Source organism: Poecilia latipinna, unplaced genomic scaffold, assembly GCF_001443285.1.
Source record: "Poecilia latipinna isolate Pla-1442-1.1 unplaced genomic scaffold, P_latipinna-1.0 Scaffold1274, whole genome shotgun sequence".
In the NCBI taxonomy this organism is placed as follows: Eukaryota; Metazoa; Chordata; class Actinopteri; order Cyprinodontiformes; family Poeciliidae; genus Poecilia; species Poecilia latipinna.
The window spans coordinates 89,610-113,445 of NW_015113890.1; the positions used below are offsets into that span (position 1 = coordinate 89,610).

The window sequence follows — 23,836 nt, forward strand, 5'->3', positions numbered from 1 at the left end:
CCTTTTAAAAAAAAAAAACAGTCCACCGCCGGGGGTTTTTTTTTTTTTTTTTTTTTTTTTTTTGGAGCATTGAAAGCAACTTTTGTAGAGAAGGCTGTGATCTTGATGTGACGTGCTTCTCTGACAGACATCTTTCATAATTTCATAATCATAATTTTCAGCCATTGTTTACTGCGTCTGGCTTCTTCTGGGGCAGAATTATACAGCAGCGGCATGGCCATTCTGACTGCAGATTCTTTCAAAATTATCGCATACGTATCCAATTTAGTACCACATATGAAAGTGGCGAGATACTTTTTTTTTGAAAGGATTGGAGTTGGGCCATTTGGACTGCTGTGAAAACGTTGGACATGGCCCGGGTTTGGGAAAAAAAAAAAAAAAAAAAAAATCAGACTTGGGTGTTATTTGCCTGCTATGTGAACATAGCCTTAGGGATCCACCAGAATGAGCTTATAAATTTTGCTAGAGGGAGGGATGTCTAGGAGTGATTTGATTTCAGATGAGCAGAAGACCAAGGATAACTAAAACTTTTATTCAACTTCATCTTGACCCTTCACCCGAGGAAGATGCACGCATATAAAATTACAGGGATTTATTGGTGTTTGTTGTGGGCCTGTAATAATCATCCAGCTGATTTTGGGCAACAGAGACACTTGAGGTGCTACAGAAAGCACTGAACATCAGCCTCTTTCTCATAGACAGACATATTTCTGCTTCAGGGTGTGTTTTGGAACCCACTCCACGTTTGACACGCTGCTTTAGAGAAGTTATTACCCATCAGAGCGCCAAACCTTCAGATCAGCGTGAGGACACGCATTCAGTTTGTCCATCAAAGCCTCTGTGGGATCGCTGGTGTTTTTTTTTTGCTGAATATGAATGTCGTTCGAGATAACCCCAACCTTTCATCTGTCTCCTCGACAGAATTCCTGTCAGACGTTAAAACACTTGCATGTCTGAGTTGCCTCTCTTCACCTTGTTTGTGAACCAACAAGTTTAATGAGAGTCTGTCTCCAGAACTTTGGCATTGTAACAAGCAGCATGTTTGATGTGTCTGTTTGATTATCTCCCAGTTGAGTTGAGTGGAGTAAACATCAACAAAGGACATCGAAATCACAAGAAAATAGAACTCATCCACCACTCCCCGAACCTTTCGCTTGCAACCATTCAAGGCAGGAGGGGAAAGCTATTCACTGAATCGGCTCTGGAGGTGATGAATAATGCAGCACTGCAGTGGTTCGTTGGAACACACTGCGCCATCCCATTAATAGGTTTTAACAACCTGGCCAGCTTGTAGCTGACCCAGCATGGCCCCCAGAGGAGCTGGAGGTGTAGTAGACCTTTCTCGCTGTCTTTTTACGCCAGACTGCCGTCTAACCTGATGCATTACGAAGTTCGACTTAACTGACAAAGGTAGCAGAGCTCGAGGAAGAGATTGCTCTGTGAGCTTCGTTGTTGTTGTTTTTGTTGGGATGGCTGTAAAGTTGGTGTATGTCAGAAAAGGATATATTCCATACAGATGTGACGATAAATGTCAAGTGTTTGTTTATAATATTTTTTGACTGATTGTGGCTTACAGCCAATAAAAAGTCCCAAAATTAGTCAGCTCATTTAGGAACATAATTTGTTGTATTTTAGATGAATCTGCTGACCTACACAACCACAGGGGAAGACTGCTGAGTCAACAGTTACGCAGCAGGCAGATTCAATAAAAGCTTCTCGCTGAAAAAGTTTAGTGGAAGGAAAAACGTAGTTAAAGACGGTCCACAAGCAACAGGGGAAATTACAGCCTTGCGACAAACGCCAACAAAAGGGAAGCATTATGAATAATTGACTTTTTTAATCTATCATGTTACATTGCTATCCCGTCATTGAAAACTTACCTGGAGTTTTGCTTTGACTCTTCCGTGCAAGTTTGAGAAAACCTTGAATCTTCCATGGCAGCCAGGGTGCGTAAAACGCTTGCTTCCACACAGCATCACCTCTTTCCAGACAACTTCTTCTTCAAGCTGCAATCTCCAGCTGAACCGTTTCTTCAGAGAGCACACCTTCCTCCTAAATCCCCCCAGTCAGCTCCTCCAGACTAGCAGCAGCAGCAATTAGCAAACACCTGATGGCTCCGCTGGGCCTGAAATTCAAATTACTTCTCAATCCAATTCTCCTAAGAACAGCTGTAAACAGCAAAATGAGAAGCATTGTTGTGATGATGAGCTGGAGCTTCTTAAAGAGACAGCAGCCCAATATTGAAGCATCAAATTGTAATGTCGAATTATTTCAAGGTATGTTTGATATATACAGAATTTGTATTACTGAAGTTAAGATGGTTACTTGATTCAGATATAAAGAGGCTTTATGTGCCGTTAAAATAAAATATTTAACCCTTTTAAAGGGATTTTTGGTCTGCAGCTGTAGTCGGTGCTTCCTGAGCCACTGGGCACCGACTTATCCGTTAGTTACGTCTTTTAGATTTCTTGTCCTAAGCCAGTTCTGGCGCGAACTTATCAGAAACGTCATACCTGGGCTCAGTGATCAGAATCAGAAGATCCAGAGTTTTTCCAGGGTCTTTTTGGAAATCAGAATCAAAATCAGAACTTAAATGAAGAACAGAAAGTCACAGAACCTTTCATTTTACAAGTTGTGCAGGGTTTTTCAAGTTTTAGGAGAAACTGAAATTGAAGTTTCACTTTTTGAATTAAAAAACGGAAGTTAACTTTTCAGGTATATTCTGTTTTACCGATGTTGACTCAACTAAATTTGGTTCAGAAATCAGGATGTCCTTGCTAAGCATCATATTGTTCTTTTTCTACCTGACTCTTATTTTATTGAACCTCCTGAATTGTAAAATAAACATTTTTAGCTTTCAATATTGCACGTTAATTTTTAAAGATTTTTACAAAATAAAAAGATCCTTTTAAGCCACACAGCTCAAAGTTTCCATCTCTTTTTATTCCAGTGTGCACATCAAATATTTATGTTTCTACAGTCCATAGCGAGAGCTTTTGTAAGATCGGCTGCACGGAAAATATTTTAGTCTCTGCAGAAAATGTTCCCATTCTCTTACTTTTGGCAAGGTTGCAGAGAGTGAATTATCAAAGCACAATGGGTACATTTCTAAAACAAAGACGGCACAGTGAAATCAATGCCCATCACACATCTGAGGGTGTGGAGTTGAAATGTATTTTCATGATGCCAGGAGCTGGGGGAAAAAAAAAAAATGGAAATGGAAGAAGGTTTTTGAAGGAGCACCAACTGTCAGTGATGCTGCGCCGTGTTCCTTTTATACAGTCGTTGCTCTCCACTGATGTTCCTTTGAAGATGGGTTACATCTTGTTTTAGGTGTAAAAGTACATCACATTCTGCCTTTTGCACAAGAATGCCTCATTCCGATATAATGGGAATAGAGCCTGTTACTAACATTGTCATTAACTGTGTAAGCAACTCCCTGCCCCTCCTCTCTCTGTCCTCTAAACTTCTCTCGTCTTTATTGTGTTTGGTGTGAATCTTTGTTACCTGTTGAAGTTCACTAGTGTTCAGTTCATTGTCTATCTAACCCACCCTCCATTTGTGCTTTTCTGTTGCCCTGTCTGCTGTGTGCTGTTTCATGCCTGATCTTGTGGTGTGCATCTCTGGTGTGTGTGTGTGTTTTCTGCACAGTTAACTATAGAAAATGACAGACTCAAAGAGGCTCAGAGACTCATCAGGGAATCTGAAGCCAAGGTGGGTGTCTTTGTTGCATGTTTGGCCCTTGACACATAAATCCTACATTTAATCACCTTCCAATCCAAGTATCCAGTAAAGGAATGAAGGATCGCGGTGCTTTAAATTGTCAAATTGATTATGAGATTGATCTTTAGTCCTTTTTGCATGCTTGCTCTGCGCCCTCAGGCCCCGTTCAGGCCTGGTATTAACATGCATCCTGCCTAAATTGGATAAAAGCAGACCTTGCAAGCCCTGACCATTCACAGCTGGGATCAAAATCTGTGCTGAGCGATAATTCTCAGTAATCCGCTTTACAGGCAAGTCGCGAAAGTCAGTGAACTGTCAGCTAAACAGAAAAAAGCAGATGTTATTCAGACATTAACATTTCTAAGATGCGACACAGCTGCATTTTTGGTTCGTTGTTTTGGCTACCAGCTCTATTTTTCTTAAGTAGCTTAACGGATATGATATGGGTTAAGTAAATGAGAATAAATGCAGTAAATTTTGACTTCACGTACCATCAGTTCTGAGACAGTAAAGATTTTAATCCCTAAGGGCTCCACAGCAATAAAACACAATCACTTACTATGAAGAAAACCCTGTGTAAAAGTGAGTCGGCACTGGAAACGTAGCTGAAGATCGGTTATATGATTGCTATGAGTGCAGGTATAGATCCAGGTCACCAAAAACATACGGGATATTTGAATCACTTAAGATGCATGTTACTGCCAGATGTCAACGGACCCCCAAGGTACTTTGTAATAAAACACCAGTTTCATTAAAATAACGGTGAAGGTAAGTAAGTGTTTCTTATTGGAATACTACATTTATTTCTTTATTAGTTGCACATTGAAATGACTCCTCCGGAAATCACTAATCTGCAAGACAACGTTTCAGTAAACAAATTAGCACATATTAGATCTCTCTGTATTTTTAAGACATTTGATCAATCTAAAGATGAGTCAAACACTGTTTGCAATCAGAGTCGACTGTCCTTAATCTTCATACTTAAACACTTGAGGCAAACATTTAATCACACGCCGCGTCCACTGAACCTGGAAACAAACATTTATTTAACATGTTTTTAAGAGTGGGTGTTCTGAACAGATATACAAACTGTTGGGAAGGTCAAAAGAGGAAATATTTGAACTTTTTCCCTACAAATTGCCCAATGCAGATTCATTCTATTGAAAATGTAGAAACTAAAACTGAGGAAAATAGCCAATTATTCAGTAGTTTTTTCCTTAATCTAGTATTGCAGCTGATGGATCAGAGGAAGATGGAGATGGAGGCCCCTCACTATGAAAACAAATCTGCTCTAATTCAGCAGCTAATTTGAATCCATTCTCTCCTATTAGCCTTTTAAGATTGACAGACGTGTAATCACTGCGTGTTTTTTTCTTTTTTTTTTTTTTAAGGCGAAGGGCTCTGAGCAATCTGAGCGAGGAGCTCCTTGAAGAACGCCTTTTTTAATTTTTGCCTCTAATAAGAAATCAGTCAGTGCCATTATGTAATGAAATGCCATGTAGCGTCTTTAAATATGAAACCAATTACATTTTTACGCACACAATCAAGTGAGTGGGGGAAATGTACATTGTGGTGGAATTGCTTTTGGAAATGAGAAGTGGAAATGCTTTTCGGTTAGAGGAGACATCTAATCAGCGCCTAACTGGAGCAACAGTGTCTGTAATTTTGGAATTGGCATAAATTTTATTTCTATAAACATTTCTTTTCTTTTGGCCATGCAGTGGACTTTCACCGGCTTCTTGGTAATTTGAAATGTTTGATAGTCCTGACATGTCTCGCGTTATAATTACATCCCTGTTGACTGTTTAATAGTGCCCTATTGTAAGCATTCATAATGAGCAACATTCTTATCTATTGTAAATTAAAGTGGTTTACATTTTTCTGTGTTATTTCACATTTTGCCCAACGTTTAAAGAATTCCAAAGAGAAGTAATGAAATGCTCTAAGGTAACAAGTTGCCGGAATATGGCTGAAGTTTAAACCACCAAATAAACTTTTGTAAATGTGTTGGCATAGTGGTCAACATATAGCATAACGCAGAGAGTTTTGGTTGGAAATTACATTTTCTGAATACAGTTGAGATCAGAGGCTATTGGCAAGTAAATGTTGAGGAACTGTTTGTTTTTGTACGTAACGGTAAATACGATAATTAACAGATATGGAACTGATATTTGAACTGTATGAACTCATGTCAACACATGTTCACAATGTGTTGAAAGTCCAATATGTACAAACACTTACACTTCCGACTACCAGGAAAATTTCTTGCTTTATCCTATAGTTTTACCTCAAATTTGAGACAGCATAAATATGACGCTTAAGTCTTTAAGTATATGATTAATTATCCTGTAGAAAGCTCAAATGTTCCTGCCTCATAAGCCGTATCCCTAGACAAGATCATAACAGATCTTTGTGCTGCATTAAAAAGAGGATTGGGAAAGCTTTTTCTATTTTACTCGCTGCCTCATTTTATTGACATTCGACAGTTTTTCATCTCGAAAGATGCACAGAAAAGTCACTCGGGGGACAAATTCCTAAACTTATAGATTAAAAATGTTCACGTATTGCACAGAAAAAGGGAGGGAAGCTCCTCAGTTGTAATTTACAAGCGTCCAGTGAAAGGCGCTAAAGCCCGATTTTGGCCTGATTTTGTGATTTACAGAAATGAAATGCAGACATGAACTGTTAGAAAACTTTTGACCCCATTCAGGTTTTTTCTTCTCCATTTGCTATTGTGACTTTTCCTCATCAAATCAGATTCAGGTTTAAATCAGGTGAAAAGAGCCTCACTCGGGATGGATTCCACTACAGACTTCTCTGTTTGGGTTTTTGCAGATTGCTGCAGGCCCAGCTGCGCCTGGAGCACCACCTCCTCCACCGCTGCCTGGAGGCGCAGCGCCTCCACCTCCTCCTCCTCCACCCCCGCCTGGTGGCTGTCCACCCCCTCCGCCTCCGCCGCCTCCTCTGCCTGGCCACGCGTCTGTCCCCCCTCCACCTCCTCCACCCCCAGGGGGAGGACCTCCACCACCCCCACCGCCCCCAGGTTGTGGGGCCCCGCCTCCTCCTCCATTTGGGGGCTTTGGTGGTCCTCCTCCTCCCCCCGGGTTACCCGTTGTCAAGCTGCCTTATGGACTGGAGCCAAAGAAGACTTACAAGCCTGAAACTGTGATGAAGAGGGTCAACTGGTCCAAGGTATGGTAATCTGTGCATTGATCTCATGCAGACCTGTGTTCTGATTTAAGGCTGTAATGCAAATCTTACTTCTCCCCTTACAGAGGAAATCTGTGCAATCTGCACACAGACCGTCAATTTGCACCTTTTTTTTAGTAACTTTTTTGATCTTTTAGGCCTCCACAGTATAACGTTAAGTCTAAACCAGAAGGAGATTTACCCAAATGCAGCTTTAGTCTTTTCAAACTGCCGTTCTACCACATGCCACACTCTTCCTCTCACAACACCTATTTCAAAGGATTTGATGGTAAACCATTTTTATTGCTCAGATGCCATTGGATTTGCACCATCTTAGCATATTTTGGAGAAAGAATGTGTTGTGTAATGTTCCGTCACATTTAAAAACAATTTCAACGATACATTCTCTTCCACCTGGGTTGTATTTTATGAATGTTTTATCCATCGTCTCAGTAAATTTTAGAGTCGATTTGATGGTTTTTCACACCACTTGTGCATCCTGGTGCTTCTGCCTTTGGTTACACACTGCAAACAAAATGCCATGTTTGTTCTTCTGCAGTCATGCTCATAGTGCAAATTATGTTTGGTGGTTTTAGTGGACTCAGGTCGTCTTTTATGTATTTTAATGTGTTTTTGTAGACTCACTGCGTATCTTATGCATATTTATTCAGAAAAATGATCCAGGTTTAGAGGAAAGCCATTCTCATTTGTTTTGTAGTCCTGATGGATAAAACTATTCTCTGATTTTACATCATATAGCAAACTAATTAAACTTTAAATGATCTGATGTTTTCTGACCAAAGGTCAACTGACCTGGTGTTGCTTACGAGCAATCGCTGCTCGAAAGCGCTGCTTTTTTCTAAACTTGAAATAAATGAACAGCTTCAAAAAGATCACAGGCAGGAGCGGTTGTGAAGATCTTTATGTTTTAAGACTTCTTCAGGAAAACAAAGACCCAAAAAGACGTCTCTTTTGAGAAATTAAGTCTGCAATGCTAAAAGGAAGGAAAGTAACATTAGTTCTCTTCACCAGATTTGGTTTGGCAGCAAGAAAAGTAAACTGGCTGGAAATATACACACATTTTTGATTTTCCGACCAGCCACTCATCTTGGTTGAGGTTAAACATTGTTTTAAATAAGCCAGGAAATATATTAGTTCTTTGAGGATGTCTTGAAACTACACGAGTAGAATCTGTAGTCAGCCAGCTTGAAAAATTCATAACTGAGTTGGCCAGAGTTTGGAGAGTAACGATCAAACCAAAGATGAATCCTTTGATGAATCACACATCTAACACCTGTTACATTGACCTTTTATGCCGACTTGTACAGATTCCCGCAGAACCGGTGTTCTTATATTTCTTTACCGTTAAGTGTGTGAATAAAATCGATTCCACCTAAGCAGTGCTGAGAAAACTGGCCAATTTCTGGTGAAATGTTATATCAAAAGGAACCCGGTTCTAAATGACACAAAAAGAGGGAAAATCAGGTCAGTTGTAACTGAATTGAAGTCTTCCTCGCAGCTTCTCGATGTGCAGTTTCATAATACTACTTATTTCCCCGAGTTGTAAGTTTCCCTGAGCTCATCCTTTCTCTGTTTTACAAAACAGGGGAAACAACAATGCAATTTCTGATTACCAATTCCCAGGGTGGCTGTGTTTGTTTGCACCTTGATCTGGTATCATCGGTATCATCGCTCATTTTTATGGGTTGATGTGGTTTTGCATACATGATTTGTGTGCATGTGCAAGAGGACAAATGACCAATGTCTGCAGGAGTGTACGTAAACAGGTTAAAGTGGAAGAGGATTAACCTTGCCTCTGCAGGGAATTTGGTTTCATGATGCAAATTAAATTCATAACCACCTGAAGAAAAACAATCTGCTTCTCTTGTGTCAGTGAAGTGGAACATCAGTCATCTGTCTCCTCTATATGGAGCAGATGGAAGTACACAAGTGCCAGGCTTGACTTCTATTCAGTTGTATAAAAGAGAGGAGAATAACAAAACATTTTTATAGATCCACTATGTTTTCCTGCCGTATACGTCTCCAAAATCAGCACGGTTCAAATACCCCACAAAAAGAAGTGTGCTAATTCAACTTCACTGTTTCACGTCGACATGTTCTTTTTACAGCAGATGATGCACAACTCTTAGCACTGCTACATATGTTGGAAATATGTTTAAAAGAACAATTAAAATCATATGTGCACCTGGATGAGGATTTATGTTTATCTTGCTGCCATGTACCGGAGTAGCTTGGCATGAGAGGAAAACATCCAGAAATAAGAGCAAAGAGCAACATATTTCTTGCAACAAAGCATAGCAGCCCCTAGATGATGACTATATGCATGTGGGAAGTACTCCTTGAAAAAGTTAGTTCTATCCTACCATCACAAATGTAAACAAATTGAATTTAATGGATGGCACACTATGTATTCATGCTTCATTTGCATCATACAGCTGCTCACTACACTGCAATTTGCTGCAGCCATTTCCTGTTTAGCAGCAGGTTGCGGCGGCTGTGCATTATTAGCCTAAAGCAATGCTACAACACATGCACATGGGACAGGTCTAACACGGGCTTACAAAGGGAAATGTCAGCTTTTAATTGCTAATCGCTTTTAAAGAATTATGTCCTGCATTCACGTTCTTTTTGGTGTATTAGTCCCAGAGAAAATTAAGATTAAGTAGGCCATTGTACAAAAATGAAATTATTCTCTAGCTTCCATTTCAGCTAAGTAACTTTAGCCTATTACTATTTACAATATTAGATTTTAGCATAATATTAAGATCTTGATTACAAATATCTATGAGCATATGAAAATGACTTTACAAAGGAAACATGAATACACTGGGAGGAAGAAAATAACCACAGCTGCACAAAGTGCCACGAGACAGGCTCATATTTAAACTCGACATTGGCTCATTAGCTCAAGTTGTAATAAATGCCTTCCCTTAAACACACAGAGGCTATCTTTATTCTGCTCAGGCTCTGCAGGAAAATCCCACAGCCACTTAGTGGACCAAGAGTTCAACAGCAAAATATTAACAAAATTACTAGACAGAAAAAGACCAGTGTCAGATATTAAAGGCCAAAAATAACCAGAATAAACTGCAAAGCATAATTTTAAACGGCTTGTTTACTTTGTGAATTAAAAACATGTTAGTTTAAAACTGTAGTACACATTCAAAAGCATTCATACTACACTAAATTATTCATATTTTGCCATGCCATTTTATGTGATAGAACAACATCAAACATTTTGTAATGGAAATGAAGCAGGAGTAAAAACCTTTATTAATAAAAATCTAAAACCTGTCACTATATTTATTTGTCTAGGTATATATCAATAAATAGAAATGTTAGTTTTTTGATGATCGAAAAAAAAAAAAATCTCTCCTTCATTTAGCTCAGACACCAAAACAAACATGTCTCTACTGAAGCTATTTGTCAAACTGAAGGGATCTTTAGAGAAAGCAATAGCTGATTAAATTTGATGTGTGGATATCCACTTACAGTTGTACTGACAGAGGTCACATATTGAGTACAAATCATTACAAGGTAAGTCATTTCTTACTTTTTTCTGGGTTTTCAATAAGTAGCCACACATCCTGCCAATATGTTGTTGGTAGAAATGTATTCATCCAAAAAAAAAAGGGTTAAGTTTTCTGCCTACAGTCATTGAGAGTGACTAACTTCAAGGTGAAGCCTTACCAGACACCAGGTCATCTTTTCTATGTAGAAAGGGCTCTGTCTTCTAGGAGACAAAAGTGTTCTTTTTAACTATGTGCTTTGAAAAGCAATTGGTGTCTTGTTGTAATTTGTGTTTTACACTTAAAACATTTTCTGGTTTTCTAGCTCTAAAATAGGCCTGGATACAATGTAGAAATCGTTACTAAAACGTCTTGTCGGGTTTTACGGCTTTCTCACATCAACTGAGTTATTTACACCGAGGTCTCTTCAATTACAATTTGAGTACAAAATGTTCTTTCTGCTTTAGTAGAGTCACATTTTTCTAAATAAGACAGCATTATTGTTAGTGTTATTGGTTGCAGGAGTGGCAGTAAAAGCGGCTGTGGGAGCAGCAGCAGTCACAGCAATAATATTCATTTATTTTCCACACCCACTTCATCCCCTTCAGGGCTACAGGGGATTGGAGCCTTTCCTGGTATCATCTGGTGAGAGGCGGAGCACACCCTGGACAGGTTGCAAGTCTATCAAAGGGCCAACTGGGAAGCTCTTGAGAAAAAGAGCCAAACTCTCTCCTACACACACACACACACACACACAGACACTGACTCTGCGAGTCAGTTTAAATGGAATTACCAATTAACCTAACATGCACTCTGTGTGGACAGTTGGACTGCCCAAAGAAAAGTCACTGTCATGGAAAATCTGCACACTCTACTCTGAAAAGTCCCGTCTGAGATCATACAAGGAGCCCTTCATAATGATTTTTGCCGTATGGCGAATATTGATTTACCCTTAAAGTTTTCTTAATTAGGCAGCAGTGGTAGTGGGATTGAATGACTACCCTGTTATTTTGTTTCTTCAAGTTTTCAAGTTTTAGTTGAGCAGTGAGTCGGGGGTTAGGCATTTTGGGTTTTTATGTTTGCACGTATAGGTGCTCTCTGGGTGCACCAGCTACTTAACACAGTCCATAAGCACGACTTCTGGGGCTGATTTCACACCTGTTAGTCCGGTGCACTTGGTTCGACTGGAGACGAACATTACAACATTTGTTACATTTTTAGCTACTGCAGTTTGCTTTCACACTGCACTGTCAAACAAACCAAACAAACACTTTGAGCAACCTGTTCCCTTTGTTGTATGTGATGGCGCTGTAACACGAGCCAGAGACGCTCCCAAGACACTGAGTGTGCAACTTACTTACTCAGGAAATGTAAAAAAAAAAAAAAAAAGACATTATTCAAAATGTCTTTATGACAACTTGACATTAACCAAGAAATCATTACTGATATAAATTTGTTATAAAATAATTACTGATTGCACTTTAAAAATTAGGTAACTTTATGTTATTAAAGGTAAAGTTTAAACAGTAATGATTTATTGGTTAATGTCAAGTTGTCATAACAAAGACATTTTGAATAATGTCAACTTTGTATTAAAAGTGACATAATTTACCGAATGACGCTTTATGACAACAGTCATAAATATTCATGAAGGCTCATTCATGTTCATGACAGGTGCTATGTCATGTTTATGACAGTGTCATGACAGTCTTATTCAACCCCCTTCAAATAAAGTGTTACCGCATTCAGTAACAGAGTGCAGTTGTCCTTTATCTGTGCTTCACTGAAACCAAGCCTGTGTTGGAAGTTTCATAAACCTCCATTAACGCAGCCAGCGACTCTCAAACACATTTGCATTTATCACCATTACTCTGCAGCCTTGAGGACGATTGTTGAGTACCAGCTGCAACTCTGTCAGCGTTGCATAAGTGCTGTTTTTACAACTCTTTCTTTACATAATTACTCTGGTTTGATGATGATGGTGGTGGCAGTGCAATAAGTGAAATGCAAGGCAGGGGCCATAATAAAAGGCTGCAAAAGGAAATATTTCTGGAGCTCTCAACAGAATGTGTAGTAGAAAAGGAGTAGTGTCACATCTATTATTAGGTGGTAATAACTGTAACTTACTGGGGGTATTTATCTTTTGCCCTTGGAGGTCCCTTTAATAATTTGTTCTCAACCTGAGTCACTCGGAAACAAAAAAAAATGCTCTCTTAAAGTTTGCAGTAGGAATAATATGAATCAAAAATTCAATTTCTTTTTATGATTGCCAACAACTTTCAGAAATTTTAATCCCCTAAATTTTAGTAATGTCTTTTTTTTTTAAGAGCATTTAAAAAATCAACGCGAAATTGAACCAGATCAATAAAATTTTTTTCTGGTCAAGTATTAATAAGGTTCTCTTTCAGCGTCCCTTGAACACAATACATGCTCTTTTAAAGATCAACAATTGCCTTTCTTTAATGAATAAAACTTCACTTCTCACCATGCGTGGCACACATTCTGAATGTTAAACCCCTTAAATGCCAGAGTCAGTCCCATAAGTAAGAGGGAATCTATGTAGGACAGTGGGCAATAAAATTTAAACTGGGAGGGCCAGAAATATTGATTACAATTAAGTATTTTGTGCAAAGTTGTTAAAAGTTGGCCTGCAGTTTACATCATGATGTTTTGGCGTCTCTAGCTGTGGTCTACAACAGAGGCCTACAGGTAAACTCAGAGATCATGGCAGGGAGGAGAACTAGTTCACAAGTTCTTCGGATGAGGAACTAATGACCGGCGAGCTGCAACGTTTCATTTTGTTTTCCATGTTACTGGAAGCTGAAAAAAATGAGCAGAAGGCATCAGAGAGGCGTCCTTTGGCTGCATTGGACCAGAACCGAGCATGAGGAGTTCAGTGTTTTGGTCTAACAGATACACCAGATGAATGACAAGATGCACTTAATCTACGTTCAGATGACCGCTGCCTGTTTTGATCACCAGTTCACCCAACACACATTCCAGTCGCTGCCCAAACGCTTTTCTGGATTCACATTAGTTTACTTTTGCATACAGAGGGAGGCAAAAGTTCACCAGAGGCGTCAAGAGGCTGTGAACAAAATGACGTGATTTTCGTCACATCATTTTGACAATGTGAGCACCGATGTGGGCGTTTTGGCCTAACCATACTGTCAAACATAAGCAAAATATAACATTTTGAACTGCATCTAGTTTGTTTGTAATGCTATTAGATAGTAGAAAAAACGACAACAAAAGAACATAGATTGCTCTTTGCAGTTTAAAAGACAAATAACACATTTATTTGAACATGCTATTGGTTGCTTTTTGCAGAGAATCCAGAAGCACAATTAATTTTCCTTCATAATGATTGGCTGTACCTCCAACTTCAGAAATAAGGAAGACTTTGGATGCTAGCTTCTGCGATAGTGCGAAAACAGTTTCCGCTGTGAAAAATATAGCAGATAAAAGTATTTCTGGTGTTTGAAATATTAGAATATGGATTTATAAAACTTTTTAGAGAGGGTCTGAAGTATTTGTGAATTTTAGCTGCTTTCAGGTGGCTGTGGTCCCTAGGCCCCACAAATACCAGAGGTCCACTCTGCTGGTGAGGTATTGTCTCGGTGTGGTTGGTTACTTTTAGAAATGTTTCTCTCGTCCAAGTCTCTGATGGAAAAAAAATGAGAAGCTTTCATGTCTGTGCTCACCTCGACAGTGTTGAAAGATTATCTTCACCATCGTCGAATAATTCGCAATTTCAAGCCTCACATTTTCATGTTTGCTTTTTTCTTTTGTAAGTCCCGTTTGCCACTCAGATGCTCAACATGCCACCCAAGGTCACGCGCGTCTCCACACACAGGAAAAGACTCACAAAACCTCTTCTATCTTCCAGCTAGAAGAAGTTTGAGTGGCAGCTTGATGGAATGACGGTTTCTGATTGTGGCGATAATGGAATCCTTGTGTCATTGCAGATAGTGCCTCAGGAAATGGCAGAGAATTGCTTCTGGATCAAAGTCAAAGAAGAGAAGTTTGAAAACCCTGACCTATTTGCTCAGCTCTCCCTGTGCTTCTCCTCACAGAGTAAAGGTAAGAGGTGTCATCTCTCTCCACCGCGCCCTTAATTAATCTTCTCACGCATGCTTCATTTGGCCTCTGAGGCGATGGTTGCCAAGGTATACTTTGATCTTGTGGCAACACATTTTTTTCCCCACTTAGATGTTAATTATTCTAAATCAAAGCGTTTATTTCTTATATCTTCACTGCATGCTTTGAGTTTAAATGTTTTTGTTTGTGTCAGACATCCCATTTAGCCTGGTTTTCCTTAAAAGAAAGCATAAATCGTCACTGAGGTTCGTGTTGCATTAGATTTTTTTGTGTCCATTGAGCTGTTGCAGATCTGTTTTTTTTTTTTGTTTGTTTGTTTTGTTTTGTTTTTTCATCCTTTTGTTTTGAGCACAATCTTGAACTTTTGCACGTGGCAGCTATGCTTGGTTTGCCTCTTGCCTTTTTCCAGCCCAGTAGGCCAATCTTCTATCAGGGTGGATGTGAGGCTTTGAAGGAAGCTCTGGGAGTTTACTTGTCGCAGCCAGTTTGTTTCTCAGATACACAACGAGGAACCCAACTTGCTTATGGATAAGAGTTGCAGTGCAGAGCTTTTCTTTGTTTTTTTATAGTGGAAGAGGCTGTTTGAGAGCACTTGATGTATCCCCCCATGACAATTTGATTGTTTTCCACTGCTTTGACAGTATGTACACCCCTCTAATTCTAGCAGCAGTGGGAGGGGAAAAGTCAACCCTGTCAAGCGCAGAAGAGTCAAATCTGAGCTCTGTCAGCGTGTGTGGACATAACTATACAGAATCCTGCAAGTTTTTTCTTATGCCCAGCGTTTGTTTGGACACCAGTCAGCCTGCCAGCAGTTTCTTGCTCTGCCTCTTTCACAGCCTCCAGGTCCACAAACTAGACTCATTTCCTTTTTTTGCTACTGTGAAATGAACAGCAATTTTCCCTGGGCTGCCGCAAGGTGATTTTCCAGAGTGATACAGATGGAAAGAGGATGTGGCTTGGAAAGAACAGTTGTTACAATGCCTAATGAAGTGGGAGCAGGAACAGGGCCTGGCAGTCATACATTTCATACTCTTCACAGAAACACATCAAAAACATATTTATGAGATGTGTATGCGTCTCTCCGTTTTTCTCTATGCAGATATAGATATTAGTGGTGGGATTCTATTAAAAACTTTTAATCAATTGAATTCCAGAGTTTGTAACAATTACATTGTCATCAAAAGCTATGTACGGTATTTAAAAAAATAAGGAACATTTTCAGTTCAAAATCATTTTTTGCCTCTAAATTATTGAATAAATAGACACATTAACTCAACACCAAAGATAATCTTTTTTTTTTTTAATCTCTTATTTAGGTTATTTTTTAGCCTATTTCATGTTGTTGTCAGGTTCTGATTGACTTCTGTGAGTCTGGAATGAGATCAGAATCTGCCTGATGAAAAACTCACTTTAATGAATATTGTGGTTTGGAGGAAAGTTGCATAGGGCCATGTCGACATGGGTACCTCCCCCACTAAATGAACTTATTATTTAAAAACTACACTTTGTATTTACCGAGGTTGTGTTTCAGGTATTTACTTTACATCTGAGATAATTTTTTCAGATAGGCTCTGAATTCAAAAGCCAGCGAAATATTTGTAGTTCTGCAACACATGGCTGTACTTCAGCTTCAGATGCCCTTTTATATTCTTTATTAACTTCACTTTCTTGCCCACTGGGGTTTGTGGGGAAAAAAAAAAAAAAAAAAAGCCTCAATAGATCGTCCGTGTTCCCGCTGGCATGGTAGGAATTCATGATCCAGCATTTCCCCTGGGAGTTACCTCCGCTGGATCCCTATCAATTACCCCTGCAGCGACTTGACTGAATCAGCCCTTTTTCCCTCTATTGTTGAAACAGAACATGATTTTCTCATGAATGAAAAATGCTGTTTAATGTTTGAACACCCCGACACCCTCCCTCCTCATCACCCCGTCAGTGGAGTTGTGGAGTTGAAAGTCGGCGAGACGGGCTTTGATGTAGCTAGTGCCGCTCTGAAAGCCTGCTAAGACGGGTTTACCTAAAATGAGGGAGTAGTTCATTTGTTTTCCTCCTGTGCGTTTCATGATTCATGCTGAATAGTCAAATGCATTGAACTTATGGTTGGTTTTGTCAACAAATCTCCTGGGTAGTAATCATAACTGTTTGCATGGAGTCTTTCTTTAACTCTCAATTGAAACTGGTGAAGGTAAAAATTTGTTTAGGCATTTAGCTGGTAAGACCAAACCATTCAGAATTACCTCCTGAGGATTTAGTTTTATAATAACGACACACCAGGAAGATGTGGATATTTATAAGTAAAGCACTTTGGGGGCCTAGTGTATTGTGAAAGATGAGGCAAGCAGGTGTAAATGCCTTCCCTACAGAGCTGCCCTCAGAAAATGCAGCAAAAAAGGCTTCTGTTATCTCCGCCCTCCTTGGGATTCGTGCTTGTTACTGGCATTGTTGAAAAGCAACACTTTGGCAGTGACAGAAACTAATAAAAAGAAGAAAAAAAAAAAATCGCTTTAACAGCCCCCAATTTTCAGACGGTTATTGCGCTCAGAAGCCTCTAAAACAACTGAGAATGCAAGACTGTCATCTCCCCTGCTGCTTTTATAGGTCTTGCTGTTTAATGAGTTTTACCAAGAAAAGAAATGATAATCAAGAGGGATTTCGGGCTTCGCTTCAGTCTTCTAGGAGTGGCGCACTTATTTATTTCTTTAGCGTGTCCGTCTCTGGGACTCTGACGCTGTGGAAATATGCTGCCAATGCTACTTTAAGATATTCGGGTAGCCGAGTCGAGCGGGCTGACAAACAGAAATCGATGGCTTTAGTGTGATGGATGACGCTCTGTAGCTATCAATAACTTTAACATTTTCTGTTGATACCCATGCTACATGTGCTTGGTATAATCGTGATGGTAATTCTGTGGGAAAATGCTGTAAAAGCTGGCAGAACAGCAGCTTAAAGCAGCGACCGTTATCGGCGCTTACGCTCGTTTGTTGGTTGTTTTCCAAAGTGCTACCTCCAGCGGCTCGTTTGGACCTTTTCTGGACTCATAAGATTCGTGAATAAATGCCAAACAGTCCAATTTGCTGTTAAGCTTCTTAATATGTGCATATGTGCACTTGTGTTTTTGAGTGTCCAGGGTACCTGTGTAAAAAAATATGACACTGACATTTTAAGAAATGCACAATTTCACACGTTCAACTTTGCTGGTCTGTAACAGAAAATTCCAATAAAAGACGCATTTAGAATTGAAATCGAAATTGCCCAAAATTCAGAGGTTCAGTAAGTTACAGTAAGGGGGAGAATTCAGATTCATACAAAACTAAAAAAAAATAAATCAATAATAAGAGTTTATGCATTAAGGACAAATGGGTTTTTCCTCACATACGAGTAATTCTCTGAATATTTATTGGGGTCAATAAATATTCAGTCAGAGCTGAATATTTAAAGTCAGAGCTATGAAGAAATTTCATATTTTACTGCAAATCTAAAGTATGTCTATTCTTTTTAACTGTAAAAGTATTTTCACTTTTGTTTGTAACATCAGCCCTGTTTAAGCACAAAATGCTTCATTTAATTTCTCTATGGTAACTAACAAAAAAAGCCCTTTTTCTGTGAGCAAAAAATATTTGCGAAACTTTTAAAATGTGCCGATGGAACGCCTCAGCGGCTGATGTCAAGGTTAGACGTACCTCCGGTGCGACTCTGTGCTTTGTGATCATAAAATTGTTATCACCCACACACAGAGATAAAAAAAAAATCTGTTATCGTAGACAGACATCTCCATTTTCCCTCTGTCAGTGCCACGCTTTTTCACATCTTTACAATTTGTGTGTAAGCCATTAAATGGGCTCTGTAGAACTACCTGGTCTTGCTAAGTGTTATTTTATTCTCCTTTCACAGACTTCTTCTCCTTTTTTTTTTTTTTTTTTGCTTTCTCATCTGTTTTCCTCCTTTTCTCCGCGGCACCATCCTCTCCGTCGCTCACGCCACCCTCCCGCATTGACTTGGGTCTCTTTTTACTCCTTTCACTCATCTCCCCTCACTTCGCTTTATCAATCAGTGGGTTGTGCCTTTGTATGGCTCACGGGATCAAATCAGATTCACTCTGGGATTGAATCCCGTGTAGCCATGGCCTCCTGCATTTGAAAGCCAATCCATTCAGCTGTAACTTTGCGGTTCAATTTGAAACAAGATTGATGTTGGCAAACTTCACACACCCGCTCCTCCAAAATGTTTCCTCCATTGCCCACATCAATTGCTGATGGACAAAGGGCATGTGCCACTTTGTGATGGTGATTTCTGGGCTTCTCAGCACAAATAACAAGGACAGGAGGGAGGAGGACTTGACGGCAAATAAAGCTGCAAACCAAGCTGCATCTCTCGGTACACACTCACTCTGGATTTGTGAACATAAACCTGAAAAATGTTTAATTGTTTCAGCAAATATTTTAATTTGTAACATTTCTATTTGTTTTAATAAAAATAATTATCATTTTTTTGTGTAAAATCTTAGTATATGTAATATTTATTTGAAAACAGATGGGAAAAGGTTAATTTGTCCCTCAATCAGCTCTAAATGTTTTTTAAAAAAATCTCTATTTCTTTATATTTATTTGGTGCATCAAAACAAAAAAAAAAAAAAACAAAAAAAAAGATTCCTCTCGTCTCTGAGCCTTGCTCCATGTACCTGATCTTTGGATTGTGGGATCATGGTGTGCGCTACTGGAGTTCCCGCGCTCTGTGGCATCATCACACCAGTTTTTAAGCATGTAGTGTTAACCCCTGTAAGGTCCAGTGGATGAAACAATCCCCGGCAAATGGAAATGAACCATTCCTTAACTGTTTAATCTCTCATTAATCGAGTTTGTGGTCCCAGTCTCTTTAGAAGATTGCCTTGATCATGTCACACATCCTAACATTTACTAATTTGAGTCGTTCAGCCTTTGTCTGGATGTGGTCTTAGTCCTGGTACATAATTCTTTACAGAACTATAAAATGCTTTTTTGAGTTTAATAAAAATCAGACAAATATCAGTAGCAAATGCTGCAAATAAATTTGGATAGTCCTGCAATTCACACTACTTGCTCTACCATTGAATATGTTTTGCTTTTATGTGTTATGACTGTTAGAAAATGAAACGGTAATAGTCTAAATGTGAATCACCAGGTCAGATCACACCAAAAACCGAAAATCTGTAACAAAAAGCAAACATGTTGATTGCTACAACTCTAAAAATCGTTTCTACTTTGTTCTTGCTTTTTTGTTGTAGATTTTACCTTAACACCGTGCTTTCCCTCACCCCACTGTGTTGCTGCTCTAAAGGTCATCTCTGAAAATGTAACTTGGCTAAAGCCTTACTTTAAGTGATGGCTGCGCAATCATCCTCCCCTTCACACCAAGGGATATGATCAAATCCTTCAGTAGTTTTGCTCACTTCGACTCCCGTTTTCCTTTATCATTGTTCCCACAACTCAACCCCCACACTCTAAGTCTCCCCACTGAGCCGGTGTGGTGAAGACACCAGCAGATTCTCAATCCCTGCTACAAAGCCCCAGCAGCAGGGTGGTAATGACCCTGCAACAACGGCAGTAATGATGGAATCAGTGGGGGGTTTAGCCGCCTCCCTGACTCTCCCTAATAGGTCGCCTAATAACTCTGTTAACATCAGGGCTGACCTGGTCGCTGGATCAAACACACTCTTGCGTGGTCGGCCACCTCACATGACTCCCTGCCACCTCTCAGTCAGGGAAAGCTGATGCTAACCAGCAGAATGTGCGGCTTGGTCCCCGAAGCGCCCGTTCGGTCCACAAAAACAGTGAGAAATGAAGCAAACTGTTGCACAGATGAATGCTTCTCAGAATATTTTAATCCCATTAAGCTTTATTAATTCATCGACAACATGTCTTGGTGGAAAAAAAAAAAAAATGTTTTGAGAAGCTCGTCGCTCTTGAAAAACTACTTTTATTGAAGCTCTGTCTTTTTAGCTGCAGATTAATAGGGGTCTCAGTTTAATGAGTTTAAGCTTAACTCAAGAGACAGTGCAATCCACTCTGGGATAGTCTGCCTTGCTTTAGCGCCTGTGTATGTTAATGAGCTTTAAGTATTTTATTTTGTCAACATGTTTGGGAGTTAGGCTTGATGGCCTGCCATGTTCTCCCAGAAGAATAAGGCTGTTTATTATCGATTGTGTTAATTGAGAAAGGGCCCCCCTACTTAGTGATGGCTTTAGCTTTAATTGTGACCTGGAGGGGACTGCTTATATAAATAAATACATAAATCGCTAAAGTAATACTATCTGCATTAGTAGCCGGAGAAAAGACATCAAGTAAAACATATTATATTATATATTTTATGACAAAGTATAAACTAAATAAATCACGATTTTATATAAAACCAACCAAAACAGTATTGCTTACAATTTAAAATTGTACACATCCATACTTTCAGCAAAGTCGATACTGAACTATTTCTCCAGTTTTTAGATCTATTGTCATATTTACCACAGCCTAAAAGTAAAGTTTTGGCTATGTGAAAAATATTTCTGACAATCTACAGCATGACTAAAGAAGATATGCAGAAAATTAAAGATGATATTGACTCAAGGCGGGTTCACAATTGAAGTATCCCTTTTCATGACACCCTGGGTGGGGAGCCATATTGCTTTTAAGAGTTTGGATTAGAGGCCAGCCTCGGGGAAGGACTCCCTCTCTTGTTGTTATTGTTTATCAGTTTTGGTCTCGCCTAAATGCTCTGAATTTTACCTTTTAACCTCTTCACAGTCAGTCTTCAATGCCTGAAAAAAGAGATGCTACATTTTACTAAATAAATCCGATAACCTTTCTTCGTCTCTAAAGCAGCGAGCCACACATTCTGCATTTAAAGTCCATTACTGCCTAAAACAAGGCAAAGAGGCTATTATCCAATTTGAAAAAAAAAAAAAAAAAAAAAAAACAGGGAAGGCCTCAAATTGTACCATTTTCCACATTTTAAAAGGGAGGCCATTAATTGCTAGTGCAGGCAGGAGACATTTGTCTCAATAAAACAGAAAACACTCCGATGTTCATTTCTCTCTGTTTGGAGCAGTTGGCTTGCTGTGAATATCTCAGGGTCAGCCCTTTTCTTTGCTTATCCCTGCACGTTTTTAATATATTACATATGAATGGAAATTAGGCTCTTAAATATTAACGACGAGTAATTAGTTTATTGTAGGAGGTTATATTATGTGTGTGTGGGCGCCCATCTGTGTGAGAATGAGGGAGTGTATGTTAGAGAGAAATTTCCTCTCTTTCCCACTTCATATTGCTTCGCTGCGATGTCCCACTGATTTTAATCTTCTCTTCTCAGATGAGAGCCATTCCGGCTATCGCGGTGCACTTTAACTTTAGCCCTCTGAATATTAGCTGTCTTTGATACCTGCCGCTTTCAGCCTCCCAACACTACACCCTGCTAACTTTTATGTCTCTTCAGGTACGGTGTAATATTCATGAAATCTGTCTCTTAAAAAAATAAATATTGCCTGTGAAACTAAATATTTTGTTTTGATACTTAATGTCTGCTCCCTTTGGCTTTGCAAAGCAGAAAATGGAGACATGCCAGTTTCTCTTTAATATTTCTGTAATTGTTTTAGTCCTCTTATGAGCTAAGGTACTTTTTTTCTAAGATTACATTTTGTCTTTCCTTTTTACCCATTTACAGTCATTTTTTATAAAAAAAAACAACAAAAAAACAATTTGACATTCTTATAGCTGTTGGAAGCGATTCTGATTCATGATAAATAAGAATACAGGAACCACATTGACAATGTATTTTTTTTTCCATCCTTTTGCTGTAAAACACTGTGTGCTAAAAAGACTGAACATGATAACATTGTTGACATTTTAAACATTCTTCAGTGTGGTATGCCGTGATTAGCGTGGTTAGTTTTCTGTGTGTCTTCCTACAAATATAGATCCCAGTGGTGACCACATTTCCACTAATCTGCTAATACTGTAATAGCAGAGCACATTTTTCATTTAGCACTTTGGCGTTTGCTAACTTTGAAAAATGTAGCTCACTTAGCTTTACTTAAATTAACTACTTGGCTCTTTTGTAATCTTTCATTTGAATAAAGTTTGACTGTCAAACTGATTAGTTTTGATAAGTTTTGCTTATCAACTGTTAAGAATTATTCAATTAGTTAGATGCTTATATTCATGCTCTTATTTTGAAGTGGGTAAAAACACAGCAGTTCCATTTCCTGCCTTCACTTTCAGTACACTACATTCATTCTGTTGCTAGAATGCATCGCCGTACAATAACAGCCTGTTGTTCCTCTGATTTCCAGCATGTTTCTGATCGAAGCCCTGCTGTGTTTAGGCAAAATCAGCAACAGAGTTAGCAAAACTCCACACGTATAAAACTGAAACCGTGAGTGAAAGGTCTGTGTCAGAGGATCACTTCCTGAAAAGCACCAATGCAGGTTGATGTGCAACAACAAATTAGATCTTGTGGAGGCTGATGTAACACGTTATGTTATTGACACATGGTGGGTATCAACATGGTTGGAAAAAAAGCACTTTAGCTTCCTCTAAATACCATGTTGTTGTCAGACTTTAGGATTAGTGCTCTAAGGTTACTGAAACTTCATCACTAATTAAATCCTCACAATCACTCCTCCAAATTCAGCATGTTTCATGACAGAGGTTGAACCACAAAAGTGAAAACTTAGCATCTGTACTCTTCTATACTTCCTCTGCTGAAATTCTCTCTCTCTCTCTCTCTCTCTCTCTCTCTCTCTCTCTCTCTCTCTCTCACTCACCTTTAATAAACAGCCGAATATCTCTACATATTGTAGAAATTACCTTTTTCTTTCCTGTTTGTTTATTTTAACCTCTGACTGATTCTGAAAATTGATAACTTCAGTCAGCAGCAGGATCCACAATGAATAGTGTTGTCAAGGCATACTGGTAGAAAATGAATAAACTTTCCTCCTGAAAGGTTGATTTTAAGTATTTTAAATGTTGTGAACTGTCTGGAAGCCTACAAAACTATGACTTCATCTTGGCTTTCCCTTACTGTTGAAATGCATTTTATGAAACTTATTATTCTGGCATCCAACTTTTAAAAGTCCTTTTAGGTAATTCTAACGGACCTAAATCATAAAAAAGTCTGACCTATTTGTCAGACAGTGAGGTTAAAAAGAGGTTATGTGTCTGTTTATACAGTGTACATGAATATCTAGTTTGAATTGCAATGCTAAAGTTCCCCTTTTTTCAAATTTATGCCTAGTTTTAATAATAAGCAATGTTGGCTGTCTTCTACCT

At 39.0% G+C, this 23,836-nt stretch overlaps 1 protein-coding gene across 1 annotated transcript in view; it reads left to right on the forward strand.

The window, feature by feature from the left end:
* Positions 1-23,836, forward strand: part of LOC106961172 (protein diaphanous homolog 2-like) — a 256,445-nt gene that overhangs the window by 45,834 nt on the left and 186,775 nt on the right. The window contains exons 13-15 of the mRNA XM_015054721.1: positions 3,652-3,714; positions 6,559-6,915; positions 14,411-14,525. Of these exons, the coding sequence (XP_014910207.1) occupies positions 3,652-3,714; positions 6,559-6,915; positions 14,411-14,525 (535 nt within the window). The remainder of the gene's footprint in view (positions 1-3,651; positions 3,715-6,558; positions 6,916-14,410; positions 14,526-23,836) is intronic.